The sequence below is a fragment of the Dendrobates tinctorius genome, unplaced genomic scaffold (assembly GCF_039654945.1).
Source record: "Dendrobates tinctorius isolate UK_male_01 unplaced genomic scaffold, ASM3965494v1 ptg000064l, whole genome shotgun sequence".
Lineage (NCBI taxonomy): Eukaryota > Metazoa > Chordata > Amphibia > Anura > Dendrobatidae > Dendrobates > Dendrobates tinctorius.
Window position 1 is genome coordinate 13,552,501 of NW_027361732.1, and position 12,968 is coordinate 13,565,468.

Sequence of the window (12,968 nt, forward strand, 5' to 3'; positions counted from 1 at the left end):
TAGGCTGTGTGCACACGTTGTGGATTCTGCTGTGTTTCCGCAGCGGTTTTGGCCCTGCGGAAACGCAGCAGTTCCGCAGACATGGTACAGTACCATGTAACCCTATGGCTTTTCAAAACCGCTGTGCCCACGCTGCGTTTTTTTCTGCGCAGCATGTCAATTGTTTGGGCGGATTCCGCAGCGGTTTCACACCTTTAACATAGTAGAGGTGTGAAACCGCAGACTAAATTGCAGGTCACTTTACCTGCGGATCCGCGCGGAAAAACCAGCAGGTGAATCTGCAACGTGTGCACATAGCCTAAGAGCTGTGAGGCAAGTGCCTTAGCATAGGTTTTGCCAACTAGGACTACAAAGTTTACAAATAATGATGGTTACCAGTAAACCTCTGTAACCAAAGGGAACAAGAGCCTGCGTTTGCTCTCCTTCTACACAGCAGCTTCCCATACACAGAATACTACAACTACATGATCAAACGGAAGTCAAACGCTACCGAAATTTCATTTCAAGAGTAATGTAAAATTCTGAGAAAGAAGAAGTAGGTATTCTATGAAATACAAAGACATCACATACACTCACTGGCCACTTTATTAGGTACACCATGCTAGTAACGGGTTGGACCCCCTTTTGCCTTCAGAACTGCCTCAATTCTTCGTGGCAGAGATTCAACAAGGTGCTGGAAGCATTCCTCAGAGATTTTGGACCATATTGACATGATGGCATCACACAGTTGGCGCAGATTTGTCAGCTGCACATCCCTGATGCGAATCTCCCGTTCCACCACATCCCAAAGATGCTCTATTGGATTGAGATCTGGTGACTGAGGAGGCCATTTGAGTACAGTGAACTCATTGTCATGTTCAAGAAACCAATCTGAGATGATTCGAGCTTTATGACATGGCGCATTATCCTGCTGAAAGTAGCCATCAGATGTTGGGTACATTGTGGTCATAAAGGGATGGACATGGTCAGCAACAATACTCAGGTAGGCTGTGGCGTTGCAACGATGCTCAATTGGTACCAAGGGGCCCAAAGAGTGCCAAGAAAAAATTCCCCACACCATGACACCACCACCACCAGCCTGAACCGTTGATACAAGGCAGGATGGATCCATGCTTTCATGTTGTTTACGCCAAATTCTGACCCTACCATCCGAATGTCGCAGCAGAAATCGAGACTCATCAGACCAGGCAACGTTTTTCCAATCTTCTACTGTCCAATTTCGATGAGCTTGTGCAAATTGTAGCCTCAGTTTCCTGTTCTTAGCTGAGAGGAGTGGTACCCGGTGTGGTCTTCTGCTGCTGTAGCCCATCTGCCTCAAAGTTCGACGCACTGTGCGTTCAGAGATGCTCTTCTGCCTACCTTGGTTGTAACGGGTGGCAATTTGAGTCACTGTTGCCTTTCTATCAGCTCGAACCAGTCTGCCCATTCTCCTCTGACCTCTGGCATCAACAAGGCATTTCCGGCCACAGAACTGGATTTTTTTTCTTTTTCGGACCATTCTCTGTAAACCCTAGAGATGGTTGTGCGTGGAAAATCCCAGTAGATCAGCAGTTTCTGAAATACTCAGACCAGCCCTTCTGGCACCAACAATCATGCCACGTTCAAAGGCACTCAAATCACCTTTCTTCCCCATACTGATGCTCGGTTTGAACTGCAGGAGATTGTCTTGACCATGTCTACATGCCTAAATGCACTGAGTTGCCGCCATGTGATTGGCTGATTAGAAATTAAGTCTTAACACACAGTTGGACAGGTGTACCTAATAAAGTGGCCAGTGAGTGTATACTGACTGTGTATTATGATCGGTGTCAGGACCCGACACGGGCTATGTGGGGCAAGCCACACAACATATTCAAGTAATCACTGGAAATAGAACAGAGCAGACCTGAATGGGTAATGAGGATGTCACAGATTCCATCCAGAACTTCGTATGTGTCTGATCAATTCTGATTAAATCGTAAATATAAATCAGGAAAATCTATGAACACCCAGCGCGCTGCTGTACACCCGACCTCCTGGATATAGAGGACTTTACACGCAATGTCTTTCCATATGTGACCCGCAGCTTATCCTTCACACTTTTGTACTCTTAAGAACTTTACTTACAGTCCTGATATATTAGTAACTATGTATTCTACAGAATCATATCCTTGTAAATATCTCGTGAAGTACATCACATACACAAAAGTATACCCACAAGATAATGCTCAATTATACCAGTGATACTGATGAAAGAGGACTGTTGTGGGACTAATCGCAAATCAATATACTTAACAGCTGAAAAAAAACGATCAAAAGTCCAAATATTATGAAATTAGAAAATGTTTAATGAATAATACAAATATAAGGAGGGGAAGGGGAGAGTCACCCGCAACGCATATGTTGAAAAAACAGATGCTGAATGGATAAAATTGCACAAAAATATCAGCTGTTAAGAATCATATCCTTACAAGGAGATGCGTTATGCAATGGGATACTGGTCGTTAAAGCGGCATAACATGCATAGATGGCTGTGATTTTCTGGATGGAGAACTCTTCCAACGGCTGCACACGTACAGTATTGTTACATATTCGTTCAATTACGTCTTATCGTTGTCATAATAATTACAGCACCATTTGCAACAAAGAAATGGTTCCTGTAAGGCCTCATTCAGACATGGGTTTTTCGTGTACGAGTTCCATCCACATTTTACACAGAAAGCGCTCGCACCTATGACGGTCTATGGAGCCGTTCACGTGTCCGTGTATTTTGGTGGACTGAGCGGTCTGCACAAAATCCCAGAGACAAAAAAGATTTTCATCAGTGTCAATTGAAACCGGCCAAGGCAAGTCTAGAGGTCCATGAGAAAACTAAACTCGGACAGCCCTCAGATGCCATCCACGGGCCTCACAGCCGGGGCGGATTCAGGGAGAAGCTCGAGAATCTGAGAAAACTGATGAAACGCTGACTGAACTCTGATGGAAATCCCAACAAGAACACTGACGACACTGGGATACGTTTTTGGCGCAGGAGATGAAACACGAAGTGTGAATGAGGCCTTAGGGACACGCAGGATGGGCTGTCATTACTTGCTAACAGCAGCCATAGGGATGACATGTCCCATGCAGAGAGCTGGCACTAGGCTGAAGACATAGCAAGTGCAGCGAAGTAACGTCATTCTCCGGCTCATAGAGACTTATTATATGGTAAAGTTTCCCAAAATGCCCTCTAGTCACACCACATGCTGCAGCAACACCTCTCTACAGCTTCCCGTACATTACCTGTGCCTTGACGTAGAAGAATAAGCCCAACGTGCAGCCAACCTGTAGCAGTGCCAGGAGCAGGAGAGCAATAAACACAGACCTGGGAAAGGTGTGCGGTCTGTCACGGATCTCCAGGGGACCCCCAAGCTCCGCTGCCCCCGGCAGGTACCGGCTGGGGCTCATCCCCGCAGCGTTCACAGGAGGAGCCGCAACACCCAGCGTTGTCACCACCAGACTGGCAGCTCAGCGCCCGGCTCCAGCTGTGATAAGAGTACCTGCAGGGGGAGGAGCCGGGGCGGGGCTAGCACCATGGAGTCCTGCGTACACTGCTGAGGAGGGCACAGGGACTGCGGGGTTCCCCGCTCATTACTGAGGGGAGTGAGAGGCGAGCGCTGCAGTACTGGAGGAACTGAGCGCTATAGTGTGCCAGGAGTGACCCTGCGCTGTACACGGGTGTGCCAGGAGTGACCCTGCGCTGTACACACGTGTGCCAGGAGTGACCCTGCGCTGTACACACGTGTGCCAGGAGTGACCCTGCGCTGTACACGGGTGTGCCAGGAGTGACCCTGCGCTGTACACACGTGTGCCAGGAGTGACCCTGCGCTGTACACGGGTGTGCCAGGAGTGACCCTGCGCTGTACACGGGTGTGCCAGGAGTGACCCTGCGCTGTACACAGGGTGCCCAGTAGTGACCCTGCGCTGTACACACGTGTGCCAGGAGTGACCCTGCACTGTACACAGGGTGCCCAGTAGTGACCCTGCGCTGTACACGGGTGTGCCAGGAGTGACCCTGCGCTGTACACACGTGTGCCAGGAGTGACCCTGCGCTGTACACAGGGTGCCCAGTAGTGACCCTGCGCTGTACACACGTGTGCCAGGAGTGACCCTGCGCTGTACACGGGTGTGCCAGGAGTGACCCTGCGCTGTACACGGGTGTGCCAGGAGTGACCCTGCGCTGTACACACGTGTGCCAGGAGTGACCCTGCGCTGTACACACGTGTGCCAGGAGTGACCCTGCACTGTACACAGGGTGCCCAGTAGTGACCCTGCGCTGTACACACGTGTGCCAGGAGTGACCCTGCGCTGTACACGGGTGTGCCAGGAGTGACCCTGCGCTGTACACACGTGTGCCAGGAGTGACCCTGCACTGTACACAGGTGTGCCAGGAGTGACCCTGCGCTGTACACACGTGTGCCAGGAGTGACCCTGCACTGTACACAGGGTGCCCAGTAGTGACCCTGCGCTGTACACACGTGTGCCAGGAGTGACCCTGCGCTGTACACACGTGTGCCAGGAGTGACCCTGCGCTGTACGCACGTGTGCCAGGAGTGACCCTGCACTGTACACAGGGTGCCCAGTAGTGACCCTGCGCTGTACACACGTGTGCCAGGAGTGACCCTGCGCTGTACACGGGTGTGCCAGGAGTGACCCTGCGCTGTACACACGTGTGCCAGGAGTGACCCTGCACTGTACACAGGGTGCCCAGTAGTGACCCTGCGCTGTACACACGTGTGCCAGGAGTGACCCTGCGCTGTACACGGGTGTGCCAGGAGTGACCCTGCGCTGTACACACGTGTGCCAGGAGTGACCCTGCACTGTACACAGGGTGCCCAGTAGTGACCCTGCGCTGTACACACGTGTGACAAGTGACCCTGCACTGTACACAGGGTGCCCAGTAGTGACCCTGCGCTGTACACACGTGTGCCAGGAGTGACCCTGCGCTGTACACACGTGTGCCAGGAGTGACCCTGCGCTGTACACACGTGTGCCAGGAGTGACCCTGCGCTGTACACACGTGTGCCAGGAGTGACCCTGCGCTGTACACACGTGTGCCAGGAGTGACCCTGCGCTGTACACACGTGTGACAGAAGTGACCCTGCACTGTACACAGGGTGCCCAGTAGTGACCCTGCTCTGTACACATGTACTAGAAGTGACCCTGCTCTGTACACGTGTGTCAGGAGTAACTCTGCACTGTACACAAGTGTGCCAGGAGTGACACTGCACTGTACACATGTACTAGAAATGACCCTGTACTGTGCACAGGGGTGCCCGAGTGACCCTACACTGTACTCAGGATGCCAAGGAGTGATCTGCACTGTAAACAGGGTTCCCAGAAGTGACCCTGCGCTGTACACGTGTGCCAAAAGTCAGTGACCCTGCACTGTACACGTGTGCCAAGGAGTGACCTGCACTGTACACGGGGGTGCTCAGGAGTGACTGCACTGTACACAGGGTGCCCAGGAGTGACCCTGCGCTGTACACGTGACATGTATGCCAAACGACAGTGACCCTGCACTGTACACAAGTACCCAGCAGTGCCAGTGACACTGCACTGTACTCACAAGTGCCCTGGAGTAACTTTGCACCTATGCACAGGTGCCCAGAGGAAACCCTGCACTGTACACAGGTGTGCCAGGAGTGGTACTACGCTGTATACTTGGGTGGTAAGATCCACATAAAGGTATGAAGCTCGCGTTACTGAATAATGTCTATTACTGGGCACCCATGTCTATATATGAAAAGTTTCTGGACAAATTCAAATAGTTATTGTCACAAGGAAGGTGTAAAAAAAAGAGCGCATGCGAGGATTTAGCCTCACTGATAAATCTTGTTTTATGGGTTTATAGTCTTTTGGGGGGTTTTTTATCCTTCCTTGTGACATTAACTATTTGAGTATGGGTGCCCTGCTATAAACATTATTCAGTAGCCTCATACCTTTACTGCTAATTTTCCCCGTGTGTACAGTGCAGAATCACCCCTGGCACACGTGTGTACAGTGTAGGTTCTTCTCTGGATACACATGTGTGGGCTGCAATGTTGCTCCCGGGCACTCGTGAGTACAGTGCAGGGTCTGCTGGGCACCCTTGTGTACAGTGCAGGGTCAGTCCTTGGCACGTGTGTACAATACAGGGTCAGTCCTGGCACACGTATGTACAGTACAGCTGTACAGGGTCACTCTTGGGCACACGTGTGTGCAATGCAGGGTCACTCCTTGGCACTCTTGTGTACAGTGCAAGGTCACCGAGTCCTGGCACATGTGTGTACAGTGCAGGGTCACCCCTTGGCACTCTTGTGTACAGTGCAGGGTCACCCCTTGGCACTCTTGTGTACAGTGCTGAGCCACTCCTTGGAACGTGTGTAGAATGCAGGGTCACTCCTGGGTAGATGCGCGGTTTTTGCCTTACTTGATGCCCTGGTAAGCGGCCAATTTGCACATGTGCGTCTCCATGATGGCGTTGAGGCACTTGCGTTTCACGGCCGTGAGCAGGAACATCACTTGTGTGAGTGACGTCAATGACGCATGCGCTGTACAATGGGTACAGGACCTTAGTAAATTTATCATGTGATCATTAGTAGAGTTGAGCAAATTTTTCAAAATTTGGTTCCAATTATGATTGGTGCTGAATATTGTTTTTTTTTTTGCAATATTTGCTGAACACAGATGAGCATCATTGGAGTTTATGGGAGTAGAAATGAACGAATATGTTCGGAACCGATCATCAAACATAAGTTCCGCACAAATAGGCTAACAATAGGTCACAGATATGGCAAATTCAGATTCGGTGACCGATTCCAAACATAATCTCTCAACTCTAATCATTACATCCCTTTTCATGCAACCCGTTCAAGAAAAAGAGAATGTGTGAATAATTTAGGGTTTGTTAGTCATCACTGAAAATTAGGGACAGGAGCAGACTAACAACTGAAGGTCTGAATGAACCGGCCCCGTATAAATGTGAAGCCAGCCTTACAGTAAAAATTCATGCTGGGAAGGCGCTGACAGAATGAATTGGAAGGGGCACCGCACCACCCACTGATATACGCCACTTTACAAAGCATGAGAATTGCGAGATCTTGTACATACATATAAGGGTATGTGCAACTAAATTAGTTTCAATTTGTGGTGGATGAGGGAAGCAAGATCACACCTTACCAAAGGTTTTGTGTGGAAGGGCAGACCCACTTAAAAATATATGGGCCTTCCCTATTATTCCTTTTGTTTTCTCTTAGTGTCATAATTCAATCCTATTGCTTGATAAACTGACGAGCAAAAGGGTAAGGCTATGTGCACACTGTGTATTTTTTATGCATTTTCGCAGCGTTTTTTCCCCGTGGAAATGAGCCAAAAATGCTATGGAATCCTTATGCCAGCTAATTAAATGAGAATCCTGAAGTGACATGATCAGTAAATTTCCTTGAGTATTTGCTTTTTTTTTTTTGCAGCATGTCAATTCTTTGTGCAGATTTTAATATTTTTCATCCATTGACTTCAATTGGGTCAGTCAAATCTGCAAATCCTATGATGTTTCCCACGCTGTCATCTGTGTGACAGCGTGAGAAACACCGACACGTCGGTAACGCTACCGCCGGAAAGATCACTACTGCCGTTAAAGCACTGCGGGGACATTCCGTCAGATGTGGGCATGACCCCGTGGCTGTGACTGTAAACAGAGATACTGTGATCCGCAGTAAAAAGCTTACTGCAGGTCATCAGGCAATGGCTGATGAGAGACCACTCCTCCCATCAGGCTACGTCTGCTGTCACAAATAATAGTGATAGCAGGAGCCGCTGATGGGAGAAGTAAAAAAAAAAGTAAAATAATTAAATATATATTTAAATAAAAATAAGAAACAATATACCCACCTAACACCAAATCTCCAATGCTCTTTTCTCCTATAAAAAAAGTAAAATAAAAAAACATATACTCACCTTAATGCCCAGAGCCCAATGCCCTTGTCTCCTGTAAACAATCAAAAATAATAAACAACCATATAGTCTTCTGTTCGTCATAGTCCACGTAATCCAGAGTGTCCCACAGCGATCTCACGTGTAGAACAGTCACATCAGGAGATGCGACTGCTCTAACCGGATGTCAACGATACACTGACAGAAGGGTAATCGCTACCGCACCGTATAGTGCTGAGCTGCAGTGAGAAAGTTAACAGGAGTTGATCAGCTGATGAGCTCCAGTGATCTCACTTACAGCACCACCGCTGTGTGAGAACTTTCTCACGCAGTGGTACTGCCGTAAGTGAGATCACTGGAACTGATAAGCTGATGAACTCCGGTGAACTCTCTTTCCACAGCTCAGCACAACACGCCGTGGCAGCGATTACCTCCTGTGTCAATGTGTAGACGGCTGTCCTTGAGAGCAGTCACATAAGTGACTGCTCTCAAAGTCATCAGGATCGTCATGGGACATTATGGATTATCTTCTCAGCGGACAGGTGAGGAATATTGTGGTTTATTATTTTATTTTCGTTACAGGAGACATTTGCTTCAGTGGGTTAGGCTTTTGGTGAGTATGGTTTAATTTAGATTCAATAAAGGAGTCTGTGTCATTATTTCAAATAAAGGACTTTATTCTGTATGTGTGTTTTTGTTATAATATCATTATGGAGTTAGTATTGGGGGTGTCTTATAGACGCCTCTCCATTACTAACCTGTGGACTTGATGTCATCTGACAATGTAAAGGTGATATCAATCCCCCCCAACCATTACCTCACTTGCCACTGCACCAGGGCAAGTGGGAAGAGCGAAAATAAGCACCAAATTTTTCTGGGGCGGCTGAGAGCTGATATTTTTAGTATGGGTGGGGACCAATATCCATGGCCCCTTACTAGGCTTCAGTCCACAGCTGTCTGCCTTGCCTTTACTGGTTAGATTTTATAGGGGGACTCGTATCCATTTTTTTCTTGTGTCCCCCTGTAAACTAGCCAGTAAAGACTAAGCAACAGCTGTGAGCTAAAATTACTAGCCTGGGAACCTTTATAGCTATTGGCTACTTCCCAGAATATTAGCCTCAGGCATCGGATTTCCCTCTGCTGGATATGAATATTACTTGGGAGCCCATGAAATTTCTTTTTCTTATTTTGTAAAAACAGTTGCTGTTTGGTTGCAGCCTATGTATGTTCATTCTGTTAACGGTCTTACATAGGGGGTATGTGTTATATATATTTTTTTAGCAAACTGGATTTTTTGTTTCACCACTTAAATAAAAAAGAACCTATACATGTGTGGTACCTACGTACTCGTAATGACCTGGAAAATCATAATGACAGGTCAGTTTTAAAATTTCGAATTGCACTTTTTTTGCAATGTCACCACACTTTATTTTTTTCCTGTTTTCAGTACATTATATGGTAAAATCAATGGTATCGTTCAACAGTGCAACTCTTCCCACAAAAAACAAGCCTTCACACGGCCATATTGATGGAAAAATAAAAAGTTATGGCTCTGAGAAGAAGGTGAGCAAGTAACAGAAATGGAAAATGGCTCTGGTGTGAAGGGATTAATACTTGAGAATTTATCCAGCTGCTTCTGTCTTCCATCACATAATCAATAAACACTAGTGACCAAGTGCCACTGGAAGCCATGTTTTACAGAGGATATGGTGTGCTTTGGATAATGAGCTATTCCAAGCCATCAGGAGCTGTTCCAAGCGATATTTTCTTTTTCCCCATCATTTTGGTACAGGTTGATCTTCATTTTATCTGTCCAAGGAATGCTTTTCCAGAACAGGGATAGCTTCTTTAGATGTTTTTCTGGCAAAGTCTAATCTGGCCTTACTATTTTTAAGGCTGATTAATATTTGCATGTTGTGGTGATCCCTCTGTATTTGCTCTCATGAAATCTTCTCTTTATTCTAGACTTAGATACTGAAACAGCTACTTCCTGGAAAGTGTTCTTCATTCCGGCAGATGTTGTGAAGGGGTTTTTCTCACCATGGAAGGGATCCTGTGATCATCCACCACTGTTTTCTTCCATGGATATTCAGGCCTTTTTCAGTTTCCAAGCATACCAATGCGTTCTTTTTTTTGTAGAATGTACCAAACTGTTGATTTGGCCACTTTTAACATTTCTGCTATCTCTCTGATGGATTCTTTTTTTAGCCTATATTCTAATTTCTATAGCCTAATTTTATAATAGCCTATTTCAGCCTGTTTCTCTTCCATGGAGTGCTCCCTTGACCACAGAGTGTGTTTTCACAGCAACAACTTCCAAATGCAAATTTCACATCTGGAATCATCTCCAGTCCTTTTACCTGCTTAATTGATGACCGATTAATGAGGGAATAGCTCATGCAGCACGTTAAAGAGGTTTTTATATAATTGTCCAATTACTTTTGGATACTTTGAAAAGCGGCAGCTACATATTAAAGAGCTGTAACTCATAAACTATTACTCTAATTAGGATGTGAATACCTTCAAATTAAATCTGAGAGTCTGCATTTTAAGCCCATATTCAGTGGCGTACCGCTAATGGCGGCAGGCCACGCGACTGCTATGAGGCCCCGAGGGCTGAGGGGGCCCGACGAAATCGGACCACAACAGACTGTGCTGTACCGAGTGCCTTTAGTTAAATGTGCGCGCCGCCGTCACTCTGCACCTGGTTCCTCCTAACTCCTCCTTTCTAGTCCTGCACTGCTCCTGGCTGAACTCTCTGGCTGGATTTTCATAAGGACACCATGCCTCCTGGCTGACGTAGCTTTCCAGCCAGAGAGAGCAGTGCATGCTGGGCCCGGCCGAAAGTAGTCGCACATGTGAGGTCGGCTACTGGCTGTGGGAGGAGGAGCGTAAGGAGCTGAGGCTGTGTGGAGATGCAAGACAGTGAGCTGGGCCCGGCGGTGAATTTTTTCTATGGGGGGGCCCATTCAGACTTTTGCTATGGGGGCCCCATGATTTCTATGTACGCTCCTGCCCATATTGATTATATAAGTGTATCTTGAATTGTTTTTGTTAACAGCTAAAATGCAGGGCCGGTTTTAGGCATTGTAGGGCCCTAGGCAAAAGTTTAAAATGGGGTCCTAAATGCTAACATATTGCACATCATACAAAAGCATTTCTGTTGTATTTACATGTGGTGAGTTCGGGCCACTAAACGAGTGTGATCAACAATATTGAAGTCGTTTGACACTTGTTTCCTGGCCTCTTTATACCAACTGAGAATGATGGGAACAGAACAATCACTATTAGATCAATCTGTCCCCATACAGTATCATGTTATCAGCAGCACATCTACAGTTTACACCGGCAATGTGCTGCTGAGAACAATGATTTCTGTTCCCGCATAAACAATCCAATCAATCTATGAATATGCAGCATTTTGCTTGTTTAGTATAATACACCCCATAGTCCTCCATATATTATAATGTGCACCACAGTCCTCCATATCGTAGAATGCACACCCCATAGTTATCCATATACTATATATATATATATATATATCCATATATACTATATATAGTATAATACACTCCTCATAGTCCTCCATAAATTAAAATACACTGCTCAGTCCTCCATATAGTATAATACACTCCTCAGTCCTCCATATAGTATAATTCACTCCTCAGTCCTCCATATAGTATAATACACTCCTCATAGCCCTCCATGTATTAAAATACACTCAGTCCTCCATATAGTATAATACACTACTCAGTCCTCCATATAGTATAATACACTCCTTATAGTCCACAATATATTAAAACATACTGCTCAGTCCTCCATATAGTATAATACACTCTTCATAGTGCTCCATTTAGTATAATGCACCACCATAGTCATTCATGTGGTACAATTCACTTCTCATAGTATAATGCACCCCATAGTACTTCATATAGTATAATGTACTCCCCATAGTCCTCGATACAGTATAATGCAGCCCACATATAGTACAATGCAGCCACCCCACAGAATATAATGCAGCCACCCCACAGAGTATAATACAGCCACCCCATGGAATATAATGTAGCCCCCTCAGATTATAATGCAGCCCCGCCATACAATATAATGTAACTCCCCATAGAATATAATGCAGCCTCCCTCATATAGTATAATGCAGCCCCTCCATAGAATATACGGTAGCCCCCTCAGAGTATAATGCAGCCCCCCACAGAATATAATGCAGCCCCTCCATAGAATATAATGCAGCCCCCTTATATAGTATAATGTAGCCCCTCCACAGAATACAATGTAGCCCCCTCAGAGTATAATGAAGCCCCCATACAATATAATCTAGCCCCCCATAGTACATAATGCAGCCCCCCATAGAGTAGAATGAAGCCCCCATACAATATAATCTAGACCCCCATAGAATATAATGCAGCCCCCATAAAATACAATGTAGCCCCCTCATAGAGTATTATGCAATCACCTCTCATAGAATATAATAAATATAATACAGCCCCCATAGAATATAACATAGCCCCCCACAGAATATAATACAGCCAACCTCCCCATAGAATATAATGTAGCCCCATCAAAGAGTATGATGCAATCTTCCCTAATAGAATATAATACATCCCCAATAGAATATAATGTAGCCCCCCGTAGAATATAATGCAGCCCCCCATAGAATACAATGTAGTCCCCTCATATAGTATAATGTAGCCCCCTCACAGAGTATGATGCAATCACCCCTCATAGAATATAATAAATATAATACAGCCCACCTCCCCATAGAATATAATACAGCCCCCCATAGAATATAATGTGGCCCCCATAGAATATAATACATCACACCTCTCCATAGACTATTATGTAGCCCCCCCATAGAATATAATACAGCCCCTCATAGAATATAATATAGCCCACCTCCCCATAGAGTATAATGTAGCCCCCCATCGAATATAATGTAGTCCCACATTGAATATAATACAGCCCACCTCCCCATAGAGTATAATGTAGCCCCGTCAAAGAGAATGATCCTCCCTCATAGAATA

At 46.2% G+C, this 12,968-nt stretch overlaps 1 protein-coding gene across 1 annotated transcript in view; it reads right to left on the reverse strand.

Annotated features, from left to right (window-relative positions):
- Positions 1-3,468, reverse strand: part of TNFSF11 (TNF superfamily member 11) — a 62,473-nt gene extending 59,005 nt beyond the window's left edge. Inside the window, exon 1 of the mRNA XM_073580309.1 lies at positions 3,262-3,468. Coding sequence (XP_073436410.1) covers positions 3,262-3,426 — 165 coding nt within the window. The 5' untranslated portion in view covers positions 3,427-3,468. The remainder of the gene's footprint in view (positions 1-3,261) is intronic.
- Between the last annotated feature and the right edge of the window lie 9,500 nt (positions 3,469-12,968).